The 24,933-nt window shown below is 33.3% G+C and overlaps 1 protein-coding gene across 29 annotated transcripts in view; it reads right to left on the reverse strand.

Annotated features, from left to right (window-relative positions):
* trol (terribly reduced optic lobes) overlaps positions 1–24,933 on the reverse strand; it is a 1,082,793-nt gene that overhangs the window by 154,351 nt on the left and 903,509 nt on the right. For 13 of the 29 annotated variants that reach the window (XM_072534000.1, XM_072533999.1, XM_072534008.1 and 10 more), the window contains 2 exons: positions 9,635–9,787; positions 3,938–4,156 (listed from right to left, as the gene is read on the reverse strand). The exons of 5 other annotated variants lie outside the window; for them this stretch is intronic. In XM_072534000.1, the coding sequence (XP_072390101.1) occupies positions 3,938–4,156; positions 9,635–9,787 (372 nt within the window). Of the gene's footprint in view, positions 1–3,937; positions 4,157–8,655; positions 8,779–9,634; positions 9,788–16,333; positions 16,487–24,933 lie in introns of all 29 variants that reach the window. 11 more of the 29 variants (XM_072534014.1, XM_072534010.1, XM_072534006.1 and 8 more) reach the window with 5 other exon arrangements.

A 24,933-nucleotide genomic window follows, 5' to 3' on the forward strand; every position in this document is an offset into this window, starting at 1 on the left:
CTAAAAACAATAAATTAAGAACGACTAAGTTTTGAGACGAATGAGAAAATTAAAGAAGTGTTAATATTAAACAAAACTAGCTCAGATCTCTTGACACAGGTGATATGAGTTTCCAAATCTAACGACAGAACGAAAAATAGGGCGCCATAGAGGATCTCGTCGTACGCAGTGTTCCTGGCTCAAGAACTTTCGTAGCGGGACAGGACACGATTTACATACTCTCCAAAAAACGGCATAAAACCACACACAGGTCGCCAAACATTCACTGATGGAGGCGATACTAAAACAACTAAGACAACGTAGAGACTCAAATGTCTCTACATTGAAGTCTCCACAGCTCATTTGAATGTAACTTTTGGAGAAGGAATAGTATACGCTTCTATCTCATTATAAAACTGTTTTTAAATTCATTTTACCTTTCTTCTATTGGACCATAAAGAAGGCTGTAGTTAAAAATTTTGAAGAAAATTATTTTCTTAATGTGCCGTCCGCAATTTTTGAGCCTGTATCTGTATTGTGAATGGTAAGCATAAACATATACGGCAGCTACAACGAAATCTCCAAAAATAGAGAATTTACGAAAAAATCCTTTCGATAGCGAGAAAAAAAACTTGACGAAAACTATAAAATTTTGTCAAAAACTGAATGAAAACAGAAAGGAATTTAAATCTAAAAAATATGCAAGGATAAAGATAGATACTGACAGAATAAAGAAGAACGATATTGAAAAGTGGTTTGAAAACTTAATTACCATTCCCATTGCTGTAGTGAACCTCATATTAATTACTATGGTCTATTTTCTTGAATCGTTTGTGTATACTTATAGCACAAATTGTGTACTCATCTGGTACTATTATATTGATATTTAATTTATTGGTAGTGATAGTACCCAGGTATGTTACCAATTTTGAAATTACCATCTTGTTTTTTGGAGTCAACCGAAATGTTATTTCTTGATTGTTCGTTTTGATTTAAACAACAACGACTTGCTGAGATATCTTCCTTTATAAGCCAGTCAAGTGATTGAGCAACTTTTTCTTTGCTCAAATTTGAAACAATGGGGCCAGATTAAGTTAAGTATAAATCTTTTATTAACGATAATTAAACCGCTCTATCAGTGTTTTAAGATTCTGTTTGCCCTCCATGTTAAAAACTTTACTGCTCTTTTACACATTTTTTATATACTTCTGTTAGTTGCAAATTTGATAAAAACTGACTTAGTTCTTGATCGTGTAATTCCATGGTTCCATGGAAGTCCATGAGTTGAATTTATGTTTCACTTTCATCTTTTTAAAGTTGCAAATTCTTGTTATTCTTAAAAGTAGCAGTAATGCATTGGTCAATGATCAGTTTAGTAGTGTCTGGGGGCTCAAGAGACTAAGACCTTGGAAGCCCTAAAGAAGACATCGAAGAGGATGTCGAAAGCTAGGCGCAATGATAATCGACGCCGTTCAACCCCGAAAACTGTTGGGTTTAATATTAATTCCTGTAATAGTATTAATCTTAGCTCTAGATTTAATATATATAATATTGATAAAAAACATAGACAATCTACAGACATGATACAAAAATTGTAGAATTTAGGCTTACCGTTTGTCGATGAAGAGAGTTGTAGTAAAAAATAAAATCAACCCTAGTAAATTTAGGTTAGAAAGCCAATTCAAAATTATTTGCCAATTATTATTTCTATCTAATTTTGGAGCACTTTGTACAGATTAATGGAGAATTTGTTATGTTTTGTTAAAGTAAAGTCGACGCAAACCTTCGTCTACTAATCTAATGATCTACGAGAGGCTAAGCCTGTTTACCGATTTCTTGATTAGGTATAGTAAAATGGAAAACTAGAAGATAACTACGTTATTAATGAAGGAAATATTGTTTTGTCTTTAACATCCTTTAATACTATTCACTGCACTATTTCTTAGACCCATTGCTTGTTGTCGTTTAATCTAAAAAGTAAAAAAAAAATGAAGCAAGTGGGCAATTTTTTAGGCCAAAAAATGAATTTTATGAAACAAAAAATGTGTAACATTAGTCGTGAACACAACATGCTTAAGAATATCACTTCGTCCTTCTTTTGTCGTATATTTAGTATTTTTCAATATTTTCGATAGAGTTCTGCAAATAATTTAGACAAAATTGACTGTTTTCTCATATTTTATCGCACAGCTATACTTGTAGACTCCCCTCCCAAATATCGCCACCTCTCTCTGTCTTACTGCCAACTATAGTTGACTATAATCCAATTTTTCGCGCAGTCTTCTGCTACTGCGTCAATTTTGTCCATTTCACATTATGAAACTTTATAATTTATTTATTAACGCTTTCACTGTTTCACGAAATTCAGCTCCATGTAAACGCATTTTCTAAAGAAACAATACTCATAGCAACTTTGTAAATATCAGAAGAAACTTCTCTTCTAACTAGTAGATGTAATACCACCAGAAACTTTCGAAATTGACGAGGTGACAGCTGCAGCTTTTAGGCGTATTAAGATGTTTTCAAGACTTTGTTAAATATTTTTTGCAGCACAATTTAAATGAAACAAAGTTGGCAACAATATACAACCATGCTTGACTCCCCATTCAACGAATATTTTGCCTATCACGTTGTTGTCTACCAGAACAAATACTTATTGTTTTCAATATAAATTTTGTACAAGCCTTAGATCTATATCACCTATTTACATCAGCTCTAGATGCTCAGCAGCCTCTCGGATTGGACCCTTAAAATCTATAAAACAGATATATATTGATGCCTGTGCTTTCCATTAACTTTGGAGAACTGTTAACATTGAGAACAATAGTTCTTTAGTTCCCAATTCATTTCTGAAACTGAGTTGTTTACGTCCCATTGTTTCTTACCATTTCTGATCAATCCTATTGAGAATTACCTACTTTAAGAAGCAGTTTAAGAGAGAGTTAAGGTTTTTGGCAAGTAGAAAAAACGTAGATTCCTACTATATTTGTGGAAATATTCCTGTTTCGTAATACGATATTTGTTAGATAAAACATTCACGTCCTTTTAGGAATTAAAACCAGTGTGATGGTAATTAATAATGACCTAGGACCTAACCATTTTTGTTTGGCTTAAAGAGTAGTTCAACTTTTTTAGTAAAATTTATATAGGTGGAAAAGATGATTGGCCTATAGTTTATGAGGTCTATTTAATTTGCGTTTTTATGCATGAAGATTGTTATATTACCAACCTATACTATTTAGAAAGTATAGGTTGGTGTTGTAAGCATCTATTAGAGAGTACTTTTAGGTCACTGATATCGGTAGATCCTCCGATTTTTCGTTAAATAACGTCTGGCACTCACCACTCTGTTGATCAACCGACGAATGTATTTAAATATGTACTAAATCAGCGAGGCGAGTCCTAGATTAAACATATATATTCATCCCTTCTTTCTGATGGCTTTGTCTGTTATATAGAAGTCATTGTATGTGCAGAAAGCAACACATTTATTTAGAGTATGATTTTGGTTGTATATTCATTTTTGAACGTATAACCGTTCCACCGGATGTTTCATTGTTCTCTATGCAATGTCATTGTGGTACGTTTTATATCAAAGTGTTTTTAAAATTGCCAATCCATATCCTACGGTACATTTCTCGAATTGTATGATCTGAAATTTTCCATTTAAAGTTTGTTACTTGGTAGCATTTCCCACTTTTCTCATCTGTCTGATCTGTTTATTTATATCTATCTAGATCTTTTTGAGCAGACTGACAACAATTTTTTGCAAAATATGTACTTTTCCTATAAATTCCCTATAATGAATTACACAAATTAAATCGTTTTAAACAAATACTCATCGTAACAAAGTATTAGAGGATGTTAAAAAGCAAAACGCGATGTCGCGTCTCCATGAACCTTTCTCGCTGAAGCTCTATCCATTCCAAACCGTAGCAATCGCAAACAAAACACCTACCGCAGTTCTGCTCGTCGGAATTGTCGAGACAATCTTGGAAACCGTCACAGCGCAACTTCTCAGATATACATTTACCATTACCGCACTGAAATTCGGTGATGTCACAGAAACCAGTACAACCAAGCTCGTCAAATCTATCTAGACAATCAGAGATTCGGTCACACTTTTTACCGAAGACGCAGGTACCATCGCCGCAAAGAACTTCGTCGGGCTGACAAACTGGACAACAATAGTAATACTTTAGAAGGCATGCAAGCTAACGGTGGATTTAAATGCTTGTTATTAGTTCTTACATAATATATATATATACCAATATATTTAAACTGGGTGAATTTGTTAGATAAATATAAATATTCTATAAAGAACTGTAAAAACAGTTTCTGGGTAACGTAAGTTATAGACTACAAGCCAATGGGAGATTTTTAATGGTTCATTTGATCAATCACGTATAAAACAATACTAAAATATGTATTAACAACTTTAGAAACTATGCCGTCATTTTTTATCGGGACAAGTGAGTCACACGTAAGATAAACTTACACCTCAAGGGGTGGGGGGACTTTTTGGCCAAATCATAAGACATTTATAACTTTGTAGATAATACAAAAATAAGGACATGCGACCTAACGTCGTAAGAAAATATGGTACCAGTAGCAGGTAAAATTTTTTATTTTCGGAAAACTTTTTATCCATTTTTGGCAATTTGACACACTGTATAGACGGGTTTGACGTCCCGTATAGTGGCGCTGTAACGTTATCTGTCACTATTGCGTCACCTGTTTGAGTACCGATAAAAATTGACGGCATAGTTTCTTAAGTTGTTATTACATATTGTAGTATTGATTTATATGTCATTCATGGTGTATTAAAAAAATCCCATGGGTTTGTAGTCTATTAAAAACGTTTGTACGAACGCTCGTTGTAATATTTTCAATATTAACGCTTTGACGAGAGTGGTTAAAAATTTCAAACAACAAAATTTGTAGTCGCTATCCCAACGGTAAAATTAAGTAACCGAAAAATTTCATAAATAATATATGTTTAATAGTGTTGTGAGTAATATTGCACATAAAACATATATGTTAACACTTTTCACATAAAATAGCATATTATTAGAAATATTTACTACTATAACTAAAAAAAATATTAAGGAATTCGTATTGAAACTTCTGATTTGTATTTTTCGTCTTAATCCAAATAATTATCAAATTGTAATCGATTTCAAGTAAGCGAAAGGCCTTCACAGTTTTAAAAAATTGATATGATTAAGCTAAGTAATATGAACAGCCATTTTCCAAATGCAAATGTAAAACAATAAACAAAACGAAAAATAAATACAAACATACGGAAATTGTGACACTGTAACTCAAACAAGATAAATACGCCTGTAGTCAAAATATTGGATAACTGTTTGTCGCCCATGATAGTTTGAGAGCAGCAGTTAAATATTTTGAAATAAAATAGCGGATTTGAAGGAATGAAAACGAAAAGATATACAAGAAATTGGAAAAGAAAGAAATCGATTGGAAAAAAAACGTACCACATGTACTTAACAGTTGACATAAACAATATCATAAAACAAAAACCAACAAGAAAAAAACATACAAACAAAAAGAGTGAGGATTACAATGAAATAGAACATAAAGAAAAAAGAATAGATGAAAAAAGATATAAAAATAAGACGGCATAGATTCCTAAATTCAAAAATGGTTAGATGAAGTACTATTTTATGGTCTTCAAGGACAATTTATTGATGTTTTAGCCAATGATAAACTTATATACAAGTGTATATTCAGAAATTAAAAATTAAGACCAAAAACTGAGAATTAGTATGGCAATATTGACTCAGACCACTTCATGGTATGAGCCAAGTTTCGACGACTAATTTCTAACTCCAACAAAGAAAGGGGCACTAGATAAATAAAATACAATTTACATATGCTAAATAATGAAAACATGAAAACGATTCCGGTTACACATACAAGGAACCCTAGAACAAAGCTGGACAGTCTACACGAAAATGTGAACAACTGCAAGCAGGCTTTAAAATTAGTAGCTGGAATCATATTTGAAGTATACCGAAGCCAAGAGAAAAGCGACTGCTCAATACTTGAGAACAGAAAGGGCAATGAAAAGGGCAATATTAGAGATACAACTGTCAGATAAAAAAATAGGAAAGACTTCTTCTTCAGGTGCCATCTCCGCTACGGAAGTTGGCAATCATCATAGCTATTTTAATTTTTGAGGCAGTAGCTCTAAATAGTTGTTTTGAGCTGCATACAAACCATTCTCTCAGGTTATTAAGCCATGAAATTCGTCTTCTTCCGATGATTCTTCTGCCATCTATCTTTCCTTGCATTATGAGTCGCAGGATGCCATACTTCTCTCCCCGCATCACACGTCCGAGATACTGTAGCTTTCTTTCTTTAATTGTAAGTTCAACTTTCTTCTCTTTACCTATTCTTCTCAGTACTTCATTATTCGTAACTCTATCGACCCAGGAAACCCTCATAATTCTTCTATAGGTCCACATTTCAAAGGCGTTAAGTCGTCTCATTGTGTCTAGAGTTAACGTCCATGATTCCACTCCATAGTATAGTACACTGTATACGTAACATTTTGTTAGGCGTACTTTAAGAGCTAATGTTAAATCTTTGCCACATAGGACCTTTTTCATTTTCATAAAATTAGAACGTGCTTTTTCGATTCTGACTTTGATTTCTGCAGTGTAGTCATTATTTTCTGTTATAAGTGATCCTAGGTAAGTGTACTTTTTTACTCTTTCGATCTCCTGGCCTTCTACTATCAAGATTTCGTTAGTATTATGGTTGTTTTTAGAAATTTTCATAAACTTCGTCGTTTTGATATTGAGCGAGAGTCCGTACTTCCTACTACACATTACTATTTTACTTATGAGTCTTTTCAGGTCTTGTAAACTATAGGCTATTATTACTGTATCATCTGCATATCTGATGTTAACTAAGACTCCATTTACTCTTATGCCGACTGTTTCATCTTCCAGAGTTTCTCGAATTACCTCTTCAGAATAAGCGTTAAATAATAGAGGTAAAGTAAAGTTCGTGTAACCTTCTGGCTAAAGTCTAGTGTTAGGGTTTTCAGGTCGCGCAAGCGCCCCTAACATGACCTAACGACTACTTTCGTAGCCGGGACCGACGGCTTTACGTGCCCTCCGAAGCACGATGGCAGCTCAGTTAAATTGGAAATTTTAAATTTTTGTCGGTGCCGGGATTCGAACCCAGGCCCTCCAGCTTGTTAAGCCAGTAACATAGCCACTGAGCTACGGCTGCCACTAAATAATAGAGGTAATAGTATGCAGCCTTGCATGACTCCTCTCTTTATTTCCATTTCTTCAGATGTCTCTTTTTTAATTCGTACTATTGCTCGCTTATTGTAATAAAGGTTTGTTATTAGCCTTAAATCTCTTTCATCTAGGTTTTTATTTTTTAGAATTTCCATGAGTCGGTCATGTTTTACTTTATCAAACGCTTTATTGTAGTCTATAAAACAGACGTAAAGAGGACGGTTAACATCCAAACATCTCTGCGTCAGCACGTTGAAGGAGAATAGTGCCTCTTTGGTACCCATACCATTGCGGAACCCATATTGTGTGTCACTAATATCCAGCTCCAGTTTAGAGTGAATTCTGGCGGGGATAATTTTCAACAGACTTTTCAAGGTATGTGACATTAAGCTTATGGTTCGATAGTCACTGCACTCTTTGGCATTCACTTTCTTTGGCAAACACACAAATGCGGATGTCAACATTTCTCTAGGGATGATTCCCGTAGTATAGATAGCGTTGAACAGTTCTACTATTATGTCCAGGTTTTTCTCGTTGACCAACTTTAATAGCTCGCTTGGTAATTCATCTGGCCAGCAGATTTATTGGTTTTCATTAAGTTTAATGCCTGACTAACCTCTGATTTGGTTATCTCTGGGCCTACATCTCCCGTTTGGCTATCTACAGATGTACTAGCTTCTCTCTGGTCATGAAATAATTCCTCGATGTACTCTTTCCATCGTCGTAGTTTTTTTTCTGTCTCCAATATAATATTTCCATTTTTGTCGAGCAATATATTCGATGTTCTTCTACTTCCTACTCCGGCTAGTTCTTTGACTTTTTTATGTAGATTAAAATTGTCATATCTGTTTTGCTTGTAGGAAAGACTAGCTAAGATCAAAAACAAGGGCCGATAATATCACAACAAAAATTGTCAAACTCATATGTAGTTTTGTAGGATAAACTGCTAAACAAAAAGACCAACGTTGAAATGCCGCAATACAACATTGGAGACCTTACAAATGTAGAGGGTCAAGGTGAGGATCAGAGATAAACAAATGATATTAAAAAAAGACCAAAGATGGGATGAACAAATGATATTAAAAATAGTCGGAACAAATTGAAAGTATGTTGCTCAGGATAGAGATCGATGCAAGAAGTTGGGAAAGGCCTATGTCCAAAAATGGACGACAGAGGGCTAAGAAGAATAAGAAGAAGAACCAATACACGAAAAACAATGAAAACTTCCTATATTGGACGTTTAAATTTTATATCACTGTAAGATACCTAACAATTTATGTTTCTTTTTATTGCAAATATATGTTATACGGTAAAATGTATGTACTATACTATATACCGTTTAGTTATAGTAGCAAATTTGCAATCTGTGTTGTTGAAAACCTGTAAATATACCCACCGTCCAAGTCGGGATCACATCTGGCCTCGTCCGACTTGTCGAAACAATCAGGAATGCCGTCACACAAATAGGCGATGTCAACGCACAAACCGTCATTGCAGTGAAATTCGTTAGCTGTGCAAGCTGCAAGCAAGTGCTGTATAAGCGTGTTGGTTAATAAGCACGTTAGAAAAAGCAACGCAATTTTGTTATTTATAAGAAAACGTTAGTTAACATTTTAGTATTTCTTTGAAATAAACATTTCTACGAGATTTTTTTGAGATATACTGTATAAAAAGGACCAAGAACATAATTGTCTAAATTTGAGTTCATAAATTCTTCAACACGGCCTTCATGTAATTTGAAATAATTTAATTTAAACAAACTACATAATACTTGATTGGTAATTGCTGATGATGAGTTTAAAGCCGAACGCGCTTGTGCTGCCGCGCGATTGTATAATTGCCGCGCGACTGTATAATCTGTATAATGTAACACTCGCGTTCTTGGCGCCTGAGTTTCATTATAGAGTTTTAATTCTGCGCGGCAAAACCTTCATTTTTGCACGTTTTTCGTGAGCGACATCTTGATCTTTATTCTGTGTTTATATTATTCAAAATTGATTATACAAAAAAATCTCGCGGAAAAGCTTTCACTTATCTATTATTAACATTTTTCGCTTGAGAATGATGATATAATCTTAAAAATTACACTATTTTTTCTAAATTGAAGACAAAAAAGCGAAGTAGAAAAAAAGTTATCAAAAAATTGTTAGGTCAAATTAAATCAAGTTTTGTTGTTAAAATACGAGCATGGTTTGGTTAGTGTCAGTATCAAGACGACATATTAACGTCCCTATACGGTTTATCCCATTCAAAAACTACAAACAGTCCATTATTTCATTATTTAAAACAGTTCTCATTTCCGATTTCAAATCAAGACAAGTTAGTAGTAGAACTCCCAGACAGGCTGCATCACAATGAAGAAAAAAACGACATACCACCTAATGGAGCGAGTGTCGTCGAAGGAGCTAGAGTCGGGCAGTTTTCTTCGTCACTGCCGCTCGGACAGTCCGTGTAACCGTTACATTGCTTGTACTCCTCGATGCAGTAGCCTTCGCGGCATGGTATGTATCCTTCTTGGCAAGTTGCACCTGTTGTAAAACACTCAATAGTTTGCGAAACTTTTCAACAGCTTATTGATTTATGAGAAATACGTTCGGAACATACTGCTACTCTATCGACCATATATTAAAGAAAAAAGTTACTAATAGTTTAAAACAATGACGCTTCGTGAATGCAAAATAAAGTGGCATACCAAAAGAAAGTATATTATGAGTATTGTAATAGTGTAGAAAAATATATTAATTCAAATCTAGCGGTAAAAAATTGTAAGAAATTGTTTATCACCATCTGGAATGTTGATATTTTTCCTATATACAAAATAAGTATTATTACATTAATACAATGACCTATTAGAACATTCCAAAAAACCTGCTCTTTAGCGGAGAGGAGTTTCACTAGGAATATTTCTCTGTTGATGAAAAGGATGAGAAAGCTATTCAGCAAAGTCATACAAAGATGGAATACTATACAGCTTAAAGGAAAGCCAAGAGAGGCACATATATGAAGCGCTGTGAGGAGATTGAAAGCACTCAAGGCTTGTGCTAGACTTCAAATGGTGCTCTCAAAGAAGAAAATTAACTCACTTCTAAATTATAAGGGCGAGTATATCAATACAGGAAGATACACGGTTAAAGAGCTCTTCGAAATGAACTTCCCTGGACCACAAATAGTTGAATCACCAATTAACTAGGCATCAGCAGGCAACGAAGCTTTGCAGAGGTCCTCAAGAACTAACTGGCAGGCAGATAATACGCTTATAAACTATGAAACATTAGCGTGGGCAATAAACTTATGTGAGCCGTATAAATCAACAGGAATGGATGGTACTTATCTAGTGTTACAACAAATAGGAGCAGAAGTAGTGTAGCCTTCGGGTACATACTTGAAGCATGGAGAGAAATTAGAGGAACTTTCATTTTTAAACCGGGGACAAGAGGACGGAAAAGGCAATATTTTTGACATTATTTTAAGATCAGTAAGTTGTCATTCCTACAGAAGACATTAGAGAAACTGCTCGACGGGTAAATCAGTGATGAGATATTGGTACACAGTACAATACAACAATAACAACAGCATGCCTATACAGCAGGCAATTTAACCGAGACAGCCCTCCACAGACTCATAGAAAACTCCACGACAGATAATGTCCATAGGCGGAATTTTGTCCCCACTGCTGTGGAATCTGGTGATGGACGTATTAATGGGGACTTTAGAATATGCGAATGATTTGGTAGTCATCCCGCAAGGAAAGTCCAATAAGGTACTCATGAGTTCGTATGAATGAGGCTCTAGATCTAGTGAAGCAATGGACTTATAACGAGAGGCTAAATATAAGTCTCTGGAAATCCACTATAGTCGCTTTCACGCGCAGAACGAAAATTGGATACGGGTAATGTCTTTCACTCTTTTTAAAAATATTTAACTAGTTTGAAATAATGATTGAACAGACTAAGACAATTAAATGCAAAGAGAAATAGTGAAAATAGTGAAAATATATCATCACCTAGGGCCCATAATTTTTCTTGAAGGAAAATAGACTTCCAATATAGCAAACAGACGAAGGAATGCAATTAACACATATTATTCATTGAATAAAACAATACTTAGAAAGAAAGAAATATTAGTTTTTAACACAATAGTTGTGTCATCCATAACACACGCGAATGAAGTACACAATTACAGAAACAACATAAAGCAAAAACAATAGCTATGGAGATGAAATATTTTAGAAGGATTGTTCGTAATACCCAAATGGATAGAATTGGAAAAAGAGAAATTAGGCAACTGAGAATCTCTAGTATAAAAAAGTAAAATGAAATAGTGGGACATCCAATGAAGAAAAATCAAAAGAATTATCTGAGAAATAGTAGTGAATAGAACAATGAAAATAAAAAAGGCAGACCAAGGAAAAATGGATAGACAGAATAAATACAATTGGATGTAAAAGACGAATGACGATTGAAGAAATGAAAGCGCTAAGTGCAGACAGATAAAAATGGAAGAAATATATAAGCAAACAACATTAAAATAAGCAGTATGACGCTGAAGATAGTACGAAGCATAATGATTCTTGCAAAGAATAACGTAAAACCCTATTAGAAATATAGAATATGTCATGGTTCAACACATTTTGTATACTCTAGAAGCCATTTTTTTTAACTGTTTGCTACTAGATTTCAAGTTGACTGTATTTGAAGCTATTTTCTTATGGCATTTTTAAGTAATTACTATTTTATTGTGGTTTATTCACAATAAAATAGTAAGTTGACTGTAGGAATGTTATTTTTTGACGTGACGCAGAAAATAGATACTCTGTATATAGCTCACAACAAATATAAGCCACGTAATACATGAAATTGGTCAACGAACAACATCATTCCAATTTAAGTCTTCAGTAAACGAAAGAATTATTTATCGTGACAATAAATACCAGCATACAACTATAGCATATAAATTTTACTAACGCTATTCACGCCATTAGCCACAGATGGAATCCGAACTAACACAAACATTTATTTATTTTATATAAATAGAATCGCTAAAGCAGCAGTATGTGTACAAATTGTATTTAAATATATTTTTTCACGTGCTTTTAGTTATTAAAAGTGCAATCAATCCTAAGGAAAACTGTTGCTGTGGATGTCCTTAACAATTTACGCATTCAATTTAGTCCAGAAAAGTTGTTTAGAATTAGGTAGTATTAGTCGTTGATAAATTCATTCCAAGATTTCATTCAATTTAGTCCCTGATGGTTGTATTGGATTAGTAATACCGAAGTTAGTAAAATATTCCCAAAGCACTTTTTTTTAGGTCTATGAACACGTTTACTCAGTAAAATTACGATCTCACATTTGATACTCATTCGAGTTAATTCACACCTATACCACCCGTATATAACAGCAAGCTACAGAAGAATATCCTGTTAAAGGCATTAGTTACTAGGTATTGGTAGAACACTCTTTTTTAATCCATACAAGATCATTTATTAATGCGAAGGTTCTTCGAAGAAAGCAGAACTAATAAAAAAAGGTAAACAGAATAGGACAAATAGATATGGTTGCTCCAAAAACTAACGCACCACCAAAAACCAAAAGTTTATACTAAGCTTATAACAAATTTATAGGAACGCGAGAAAAACTACTGCTTTTTTTCTAATATGTGACGTACTCAGTGGTTACTGTAACTACCTCTTATTCAATTATGTCAAGATTGCCTGAAGTTGTCGATTATTAAATCAATAAAACTACAGTATGATATCTCATTACTTATCAAAGTAAGTTTCAAATTTCGCAAGATAACTCATACTGGATTTATTTACTATAAACATATTCAAGTAGATTTAAATCTGCTAAAAGCATTGGCTATTTCAAAACCTCTTGCTCCTGCTCCATACCTCTCGATTCCATCGCTCTTCTAATTCCTTTATTCCATGAGCGTCGAGGTCTTCCTCTTTTTCTTCGTCCAGGGAACTTTCATCTGTGAAGTTTTTGGGACCAACGTTCATCAGGCATTCTCAATACGAATTAAACTATGTAAATCTCTGTATTACTTAATGCTTCCCATAGGTCTTTAGGTCCATAAATATTGGATCGAAGGCTCCTCTTATTTCTCGTCTTCTTATTTGATCTGTTGACTCCCGATTCATAAAAGGATCTTACTTAGATGAATCGATATGATGGGGAATGCAATTTAAGATTTCCCATGTCGGTCATTCATCGTCAATTTTGGTTTTGAACAAGTAGAAATCTTCATATTTTTACTTTTTGCTTTCATTTTTCTCTATTTACTTTTCAATTGTGTTTTTTTTTTCTTCTTCTAGTTCCATGACCGTTATCTATCGTTGGATATCATGTTGGCTACCATATTCTCTATCGTGACTTTATTGACAGCAGCTCTAAATAACGATGTAGTTGATTTTCCATACCATTGCCTTAGATTTTTCAGCCATGATGTTCTTCTTCAGATGTAAAAGATCATATTTTTCAGGGTATCTCATAATGTGACAAAAGTATTCCAGCTTGCGTTTCTTTATTATATTGACCAGTTGTGTTGTTTGGTTCAGCCGTCTAAGGACCTATTCATTTCTAACTCTGTCGACCCAGCTTATTTTCAGTAGTCGTCTGTATACCCACATCTCAAAGGCTGTCAAGCGTTTAAGGATAGCCTCAGTTAGAGTCCACGCTTCCACTCCATACAGCAGGACAGGCAATATGTAACAAGATGTAATTCGAACTCTAAGGTCAATGCTAAGATCGTGACTGCAAAGTACGTTTCTCATTTTTACAAAGATAGCTCGGGCTTGTTCTATTCGGCTTTTAATTTCTTCGGTTGGATCCCAGCTCTCATTGATATTACTGCCGAGATACACGAGTTTCTCTACTCTGTCCAGTGTGGCATCTCCGACTTTTATACCGTCATCCTGTACATAATTGTGTTTGCTAACTATCATATATTTAGTATTCTTAACGTTGAGTTTTAATCCATACTGATCACAAGTCTGTTTTATTTTGTTCATTAGATTTTGAAGGTCTTCTCCGCAATTAGCAACCAGTAAGATATCGTCGGCATATCTAATATTGTTGACGGTTACTCCATTCACAATAATACCTTTGGTTGTCTCCATTAAGGCTTCCTTAAATATTTCCTCCGAATATAAGTTAAAAAGTAATGGCGACAATATACAGCCTTGCCTCACTCCTCTTTTTATATTTATTTCATCCGACAGTTCTTGTTCAACCGTTATTCTTGCCACTTGATGCCAGTATAGATTTGTAATTATTCGTAGATCTTTATTGTCCAATCCAGCTGTTTCCAATATTTCTAGCATTTTGTTATGTCGGACTTTATCAAAAGGCTTTTTCAAAATCGATTGCACAAATGTACACATTTTGATTTCTATCTCTGCATCTCTGTACTAGCACCTGTATACTAAACAAGGCTTCTCTTGTACCCAAGCCACTCCTAAACCCAAATTGAGTATTGCTAATTCTGTCCTCTAACAGCGTGTAAATTCTGATGTGTATTACTCGCAGGAAGATCTTCAAAACGTGACTCATCAGACTTATTGTCCGATAATCACCGCATGTCTTTGGACGATGTTTCTTGACAGTTCTCCGGCGTATTGTGACAAATGTCGACTTTAACCAACCAGTTGGTAATATCCCAGTGTCATAAATTGTGTTAAAGAGATTACACAGAGCTTTAATTCTATTTTCTCCCAAAAACTTTAGTATTTCAGCACTTACTTCATCGGGGCCAAGTTTTTTCCATTTTTTTGCCGTTTGTATTGAACGTGTAACCTCACTTTCTGTTATAGATGGACCTAATATAGCAATCGGTGTATAGTGTTCTACTCTCTCATCTTCAAATAATTCAGAAATGTAGTTTTCCCATTCTTTTAACTGTTCATTGATGTCTAATAATCTGTGTCCGTTTCTGTCTTCTAAACTTTGGGATACTTGTTTCCGTTTGTTTCCAGCTACCTCTTTTAATTTCGTGTGCAGATGAAAGGAATCGTGTTTCTTTTCATATTGTTCAATTTCATTACATTCTTTATTATGAAATTGTGTTTTCGCGTGTCTTATCTTCTGCCTGATTATTGCGTGAATCATCTTATATTCGTTTTTATCTTTATTTCTGACTTCTCTTCTTTGATTCATAAGTCTCAGTATTTCTTCTGTCATCCACCCTTGTTTTTTTCTTGCTTTTAGCGCACTCAATTTTGTTTCTTGAACAGTCTTTAAGATGTCTTTAATTCTCGTCCAGTTTTCCTCAGTACTTTCCTCTTTGCTTGGTGTTAACTTCATTTTTTGTTCTAATATACTAGTTATTTCTTGTTTTACAGTATCATTTAACATCTTTTCTCTATCAATAGTAACTGTTTGCTTATTCGTCCTTACAACTCTTTTTAATCTCAGTCTTATTTTTCCTACTAAAATATTGTGATCTGTAGGTACATCTGCGCCTGAATATGTTTTTACTGCTAATAATTGTGTTTTAGAGTAAATATATCTCTATAAGGATCGTCCTACTCTGAACTCATCGGGTTGGTCTTCTTCTTGTTCTTTATACTTCATGGTTAATTCCACTTCTTCCATGTTTTCCACTTCTTCTTGAGTAAGATTTTGATACTCTTGCAAAAGCATTATGTCTGTTTTTTCTCGTAGTCTTTTAAATTTGTAATAGCTGTATATTGTATTACGACAAAATATAATTGAAATATTTAGCATCTTGTTTGTGTTGTGGCGGGTCAATTTATTGAAAAACAATATTATTTTGAAAAAAATCCTTATAAAAGTGAAATTATGTAGTGAAATTGAAAGAAACGGAAGCTCTAGAAAGAAGCCTTAGCTAGTAAAAACATTAGACCAATGTGACAATTTCAGAAAATGATTAACAAAAAGAAATATAAGAAATATTAATAACATTATTAAAAGACCGACAGTATTTTAATTTTTGTCGAATAGCTGATAGAAATTTAGCGAAAGTATTTCTTTTAGTAAGAAAAATCTCATCAGTTAACCACTCGGAAGCTGAAAGACCATAACGGAGAAGAAAAAATAAACCCTCATTACCTTTAGTAGCATTCGTATACGGTTCCTGTTCACAAAACTTTTCGTCGCTGTAGTCCTCGCAATCGACTATCCCATCACAGACCTTATGCTTTTTAATACACAAATTGTGATCCTTACATATCCAATAACCAGGGATGCATATTAGATCTTGTCCTGTTAAAGTTAATGACAGCAAACACATGCAATCAATCAATGTTATTAATTATGTCATCAGAGCAAAAGACTATGTGAAATTATTAATGTTATATTTAAAGTGTTGTAGTGTTCAAATAAATGAAAAATCAAGTAAAATAGAGTAGTATAAGGCCTAGAAATAGGATTTAGTAGTCAGAAAGAAGTATTTCTGAATTATCTATCATATACTCAGATCCGAAAAACGCAAGGGAGAAAATTTTGGTCATATTCAAAGTATTTCAATTTTTTTTATTTTTATCCCTATTTTGATGATTTTTTTAGCACACTATTTATAAATTTATGAATTTTAATTTGGTATAGTCAGTTTTTTGATAAAATTTTATATTTGACTTATTGTACGGGGTTAATTAAAACGTGGTTTTATTATCCTAACTTTGAAACATCCCCTCGAATAATTTTGTTTGCCAATTTTCGTACAACCTTACTTTTCAATTGCAACCATGTCTCCTAAGCATTGTGTTTTTTTTTTGTTTTATGTCAAAATGTGCCTTGGTTCATTTTTTAGAGCCAAATGAATTTGCCACCCACAATTTAGGACTTTTTTAATTATGATTATTTTGTCATATCGACATCCCAGTTCTTCTGGGATGTTGATATGACATTCTTTCGAAATCAGTCACCAAAGCCCCCATCGTCGTATTACAAATTAATACAAAAGATAATGGTAATAATAGGAAAAGTCGTAAATTGTGGATGACAATGTAATTTCGCTCCTATAAATGAACCATTACATATTTTCACATAAAACAGAAAACATAATATTTAGAAGCCATGGTTGCAACCGAAAATCAAGGTTTTACGAAAATCCGCTAAAGGAATTATTCCACAGGATGTTTCAAAATTAGGATAAAAATCCACCTTTCGATTAACCCCGTATAATAAGTCAAATGCAAAATTTTATTAAAAAACTCACTATACTAAGTAAAAACTTTTAACTGTAAAAATTTTTACAGTGTGCTAAAAAAATCATCAAAATAGGGCTAAAAATAAAAAAACTGGAGTACTTTGAATTTGACCAAAAGTTTCTCCGTTGTGTTTTTTGCATCTGAGTGTATTTAATTGAACTAAATAACGATATTAACTAAGAATAAGTTCTTTTAAAGTCAAATATAACGTATTTTCAATTAAAATAGTTATTTAATCCCATTAGATGAAGTAGATACCACAGAAAATGGTAGATCAGTAAGAGAATCATTGTGTGAAATTTAAGTTGTAAGGGAAACATAGATATTAGCTTAAATTGAGCTTGAAAGAGAAACACAGTCACATTTTTGACCTGACAAAGTAAAATGTGCAATCAGTAGACCAGATCTGACGTCATGTGATGAACACCACAAATTAAAACGCCAGAACTAAAGTACAGTGGTTTTACGTCTTAAATATAAAAACAAAATCCGAGATCTCACTAAAAGCAACAACGATAGTTCATTTACTTCAAATGAGGGCTCCACTGCGCACTGGAAGGTCAAACCGTACATATAAACTGGTTTAACCTGATTTAGTGCCAATTGATTTTATGAAACTGAATGCCAAACATTATGACGATCTCCCTGCCATATAATGATGTGAAATGATGGTGTTGGTATTTGAAAACCAGACAACTGGATTGGTCAAAATGTATTATTTATATAATATTCAATGTACTGATTTTATAATGTAGCTACACCACAATAAACAAAATTTGACACAAACTTTCATAAAATCAAATAAAACCACTTAGTCGATATGTCTAATTTTAAATAACGTTACAATATCTCTCCATTGAACACTAAACCTTCAGCACCTACGTTGTTTTAGCATGCGCTGTCAAAACGTCAAATAGGACGAGATCGGGTCTATTGGTTGTCTACTATGCTTTGCACATCTTTCTCTATATAAGTAAGTGTTTCTCCTACACAAAAAATTTCTTTTCACTCTTACTTATCTACCAGAAGTATAACGTATTTATCTGGATTTATGTTTTAAGAAATATTCTAGTAGTACTATAGACATTACTTAATAAGTAATATAGTAAAGAATAGTATTACAGAATAGTAAGAATAATAGAATAATAATATAGTATTTAAAAAAAAATCGACCATTTTGTTGTATATTGCGCATTTACCTTTCGATTAGGTTTATATAATCTAAAAGATACTGTACCAATCCGCTGTATATTGAAAGCTGAAAGCATTAAAAACTCTTTATTCTAGGAATCGTAAATAGTAATCGAAATGTAAATAGGAATCGATGGATCTGCTGAGAACATGACGCAGATTTGTTAGTACCTGCAGATTTTTGTACACCTAAACATAAAATACACATACAGGCTGTCCTAACTAAACAAATACAATAAGAATGCATTATAATAAAAGGTTCTGTTACATAATATAGGCTTCAATTTTTTTGTGAATCCTGGATTAGCAAAGACAAATATATTTTATGAACTTTTTCAAGTAATCTCAACGATGCCTATATTCCTAATACAATTTTTCTTACATGTGACTACGTTTTATCTTTCGGTAAACGTTAGCTTACTTACTTTTTTTTTAAACCATTCCAATCTTATATACTAAAACGCTAAGCCCTTTTCTTGTCCACCACTTTACTCAAAAACCATATTAAATAATTAAAATATTTTTTCGGAATATTATTAGTATTACGTATGAGATTATCAAGATATACTTTTGGTACAAAAATTCACTTCCGGTTTTGAGATGACCGGAAGTTAAAATTTACTTTAAGTTTTAGACCCCACAATGTATATATGGATCGAAAGGTCTCGTCGAGACGAATCTAAATATGTACTTCCGGTTGCGATCCGACACCGGAAGTGACCCGAAACGCGCATAAAACGTCAAGATAGAGCAAATCTGACACCGGATTCGTGATCAGCATGCAAAATTAACTGCTAAATGATATCCATGTCTACATTTGATGAACTAAAAATTGCATTCCGGTTTTGAGGTCGACTTCCGGTTTCGTTTTTATTAGTCAAATCAATAGAGAATTCAACGTATAGTTCAAAAATGTAAGTTCACGAAATTATCATTTATAGTTTTTGAGTTATTGATAAAAATATTTTTACTTCCAGTCATTGTATATATTGTATATTTTTCTCGCAAAATAAAAGTTTCATTTAAAAAACTCGATGTCGAGTTGGTCCGCTAGTATGTTGTTATTTATTTAAGGTATAATTTACATCTAATCGAAGATAAATGCACAGTATATAACACCAACAATTCGGTAAACAATAGTTTGTTAATGGTGCTGACAGTATAAAGGATCGCTGACATTTTCATTTGTCTAGTTAGTCCAGATGGAATCTGCTTTGAGTTTGACATTTTTAGAGAACAAATAGGTTTTTGCTGGAGACTCTTTAGAATAGCTCAGGAAAGAATATTGGGATGTATCACATGAGAAATTAGAGATAAAACGATATTTATGTTCTTTTCCCTTGTACAATTTGAAAACTGTACACTGGCACATTTGAGCTTAGAGAAGATACTCAACAACATATCACTACACTCTTAACATCGGGCAAGAAAAGGACCAAGAACTAATATAGTCTAGACGGGATCTGTTTTGGATTGGACATTTTCCATAGGAAGCTATTTTTTTGCTGGAATCCCTTCAGGATGTGCCCAATATCGATAATCACGATATGCGCCAGTCGCAAACCCTGTGCTAAATTTTTTATTTAACAAAATCTGAAAACAATTGAAAATTTCTGATTTTTTTGCTCCTATTTTCGTTTATAATTCGAAAAATATTGATCCTAGAGAAAAAATTATACAAAGTTAAAAGTTTCGTTATTCAATTATACACAATATTTCGTTAGCTAGAAATTGAAAATTTAATGTTTATTGTTGAAAAAATAGCAATAATTGGAAAAAAAGTACAAAAAAATGAAGTTAATCCTTTAGATGTTTTCGACTAAACTTGACTTACAAGCTCCATATTCCGCCTAGAAAAACCTTGTAATATGTTTAAAACGTGTGTTAAATTTTGTTAAGATCGGTCTGATAGGTTTTGCATAATAATTTTGCAACCCAGCCTACTGGAAAAAAATTGCAAATTTTCAAATTTATAGTAGGCCCTAAATAAGGCCCTCAGATAGTTGCAAATTTTTTTACATATAAAGGAAGGTGTTCCAGAAATGAACATATCATTTTAAAATATAAATTAAAAATATAGTTCTTTACACTTTTCTTAGTGTAGAATAAGTAAAATAGTCACAGCCGACTTGTTGGCACCACCACAGCCTCTTAAATAGTTTTCACACCTAAATACAAGAGGGGTAATCTACACTTCTACCAGAGAACAACCGAACACATGTGTGTGTTCGATTATTCTATGCTTTTACGCACCAAGTATTATTTTAGTCAGTTCTCACTCACACGCCCTTGAGGCAACACTCTCAATTCATGTATAAAATATTTCTCTACGCCGAAATCGGGCATTTTTTCTCATAAATACGGTTTCTCTCTTTTACGTGTGATAAAGAAAGAATTATTTGATATTGTATTGTCAGCTACGGTCGTTTTGAACCTCTTTAATCTAAAAATAGTTAATTATAAGTCGATAAACTAAAGGTGCTTTTATTTCTCTGGAGTTATATTTGCTCCCATTAACAATCCTTATCCTTCAACGGTCACTGAAGAACCAAACCTATGGAGATACATCCATTCACAAGTCCTTTGAAGTAAGGCTTGGAATCAAAAGATTTACAACCCTCTCATCTAGGGAGCCAGTTACAAGGCTCCCACTCATTCGTGGTCCTATCGAGCACAGATTATTTGATGACACAGGACTGAAGAAAGAAAAGGATTACACACGCCGGAGAGCAACAGGAAGAAAGAATAATGGTTTCTCGTCCCTAGAAGAAAGATTGCACAAGTTGACCTTCGTTCAAGATTAGACACGTGTATTTTGTGAAAGGTGCGTTATGTGCTGGTAAGCGACAGCGGTAATTAAATTGGATACTTGAAAAACATTTGGTGAGGTTAAAACTCTTTCTATATTTTCTATAGTTACTGCATGCACGTAATTTATATTGATAGACATTTGTCTCGACTTTTATTTGTTTATTAATATTTATATTAACTAATGGCTTTGATTTGACAACAGATCTTTCTTCTCAATATCGCTAAAGATAGCTGACAATTATTTATTATACAGATTGTCTCACAGCCCGCTCTCACGAAAAATATTTATTTATCACTCTAGTAAAAATACTCTATTAAAATTAAAATCGCGTCTTAGTTGAAAAAGACATTTACACTAAACAAAATCATTCACTCTTATTTCTCGCTCAGCATATATTTGCAAATAAATTCACTTTAAATAAAAAATGGAAGCTTTAAAGAAAAAGCGCAAATCACTTAAAGCATCAATTACACGTATCTCAGAATGGTTTATAGCCAATAAAGACACAGAAAACGAAATACTTGATTTTGAAAATAGGAAAGAAAAACTTTTTAATTTTTTCACACAATATGAACAAATTCAATTAGAAATCGAACAGACTGATGACAGTGACCAACAATCAGCTGATCGAGCAAATGTTGAAGAAAAATACTTCAACACACTCAAAGGTTTGCAAAAAAAAATAATAGAATTAAATTTAACAGAAAATAAAGTACCTAGCTCAAATAATAATGCTGTTTCCAGTGCGAGGCTGCCTGAAATTAGCATGAAAACCTTTACCGGAAATTTCTCAGAATTCAATGAATTCTTTCAACTATTTGAAACTCTGATCACAAACAATTCAAGTTTAAATAATGTACAAAAGTTTATATATTTAAAATCTTTCCTCAAAGGAGAACCTTTAAACTTAATTAGCAGTATCGAAGTAGTAGATGCAAATTTTGCTATCGCTATAAAAACCCTAAAAGAAAGATATGATGACAAATCACGAGTGATTAGTACTCTTATAAAAAAGCTGTTAAAGTCTCAATCTCTAGTTAAATGCACTCCTCAGGTACTAAGAGATTTTCTTGTACACACGAAGCAAACGCTTCAAGCTCTTAGTAATCTCGAAGTTCCAATTGAACATTGGGACCTCCTTTTAATAGAAATATTTTTAGAAAAAATAGATTTTGCTTCTCACAAGGCTTTTGAATATGAAGTAGGTTCTAAGAATGTTCCAACACTCAAACAATTTTTTGAATTTCTAGAAAAAAGATGTGATGTTTTAGAGAAACTTAATTACACTGAAACTCAGTCAAAGTTTAATAATAAAGTCACTCAAAAAACTGCTCATATTTCCACTATAAATAATAATAAATCTAGCTATGAAAATTGCATATTTTGTAAACAAACTGGTCATAAAATATATCAGTGTAACTTATTTAAAGACACAAATTCTCGAGAAAGGTTTAATTTTGTAAAGCAAGCACAGCTTTGCAGAAACTGTTTTGGCACTAAGCATTTTACTGATAAATGCATCTCTAAATACACATGTAAAATTTGCAATAAAAAGCACAATACACTTCTGCATGAAGAAAATAATTTTTCTCACACTCATGAAAATAATTTATTTTCTCCCACTCGAAGCAATCAAAGTGCTTCAAATTCACATGATGGTAATCAAAATCACGTAAATAGACAACAATCACGCTTTAATGCACCACAAACCTCTCAATCGTCCGCAAGTATACAAGGTGATTCACAAACTCGCCATAGTGCACCACATATCTCTCAAAGTCATTTTCATGCTCCCCAAAGGAGTAATAATGCCCAAGTTACTCAAACAATTAATTCTCCACATTCATATAATGAATCACCAAACACTTCTACTCACTTAAGCACTCAGACAAATGAAAATTGTCTACTCTCAGACACGCAAAGTCAAAATTCATCTTGCATCTCTTCTCTCTCCACTTTCAATCCAAAAAACGAAGTTTTGCTAGCCACAGCGCTGGTAACAATTTACTCTAAAAGTGGACAACCTGTACACGCAAGATGTCTTCTCGATAATGGATCTCAATCGAGCTTTGCAACAAAAGATTTAGTAAATAAACTAAATTACTCTACCACTAATAAAAGATTACAAATTTCCACAATCTCTCAAAATTGTTCCATCTCAAATGAAATGGTAAACATTGAATTTTTCCCATATAAAAACAATGATATGAAATTTGAAGTATCATGTGCAGTTTTGGATAATATTACGTGTAAAATACCTCAGGTACCTCTAGATCGTAGCAAAATAAAAATACCAGATGGCATAAAGCTCAGTGATCCCTCTTACTCCTACCCAGGGAGAATCGATCTCTTATTAGGTGCAGAAATTTACTGTGATCTATTAAAGGATGGTTTAATTCATATTGGAGCAGGTCTTCCAGTGCTTCAAAATACTCATTTAGGATATGTCATGTTCGGTAACTTATCTCCACAAGTTTCATCTAAGAAAAAGATGCACTCTCACTCAAACTGTAACTATTCACACTCGAATCATATTTCTTTATTTGTTCAATCTCACACTGAAGAAGAAAATATAAATAATCTTCTCCAAAGGTTTTGGGACATTGAAGAAGTTCCCGAAATAAAGCGTTTAAGTCCTGATGATGAAAAGGCTGAGAAAATATTTAAAGCCACAACACAAATCCTACCGAATGGACAGTTCCAAGTAGATTTACCCCTATGCACGCCTAATGAAAATAATAAATTGGGCGACTCTTTCCAAATGGCGCGAAGGCGATTTCTAAATTTGGAGAACAAATTCTCAAAAAATGATTCTCTTTACAAACAATATAAATCTTTTATAGATGAGTATGTTGAATTAGGACATGCAAAATATGTTCCGTTGTCTCTGCAGAATGTACACTCAGAAAACAAATATTTCTTGCCTCACCACAGTGTAGAAAAAGACACTTCTCTCACAACTCGTTTGCGCGTAGTTTTTGACGCATCCATGAAAACCACTTCTGGTTTTAGCCTTAATGATATTATGTTAAAGGGTTATACCACACAACTAGAACTATTTGACACTTTAGTCAACTTTAGACTCTTCAAGTATGTATTCACATCTGATATAAAAAAGATGTTTAGACAAATCAGAATAAACCCCAACCAAACTTTCTTATTAAATATTTTGTGGCGCAACTCTTCCTCGGAGCCGTTAAAATGTATACAATTGGAAACGGTTACCTATGGAACGAAACCCGCTACCTTCCTTAGCACACGATGTTTAATTGAACTCGCAAACATGCATAAGGAAGAATATCCTCTCGCTCATGATATGATCATTAATTTTTGCTATATTGATGACATATTATATGGTACAAATAGTATTGAAACACTCACACTTGCGCATGAGCAAATCACTACACTGCTACAAAAGGCAGGCATATCTCTTCACAAATGGTGTTCAAATTCACCACAATTTTTAGAAAATATTTCACAATTTTCAACTGACTCTA

Source organism: Diabrotica undecimpunctata, chromosome 6, assembly GCF_040954645.1.
Source record: "Diabrotica undecimpunctata isolate CICGRU chromosome 6, icDiaUnde3, whole genome shotgun sequence".
Lineage (NCBI taxonomy): Eukaryota > Metazoa > Arthropoda > Insecta > Coleoptera > Chrysomelidae > Diabrotica > Diabrotica undecimpunctata.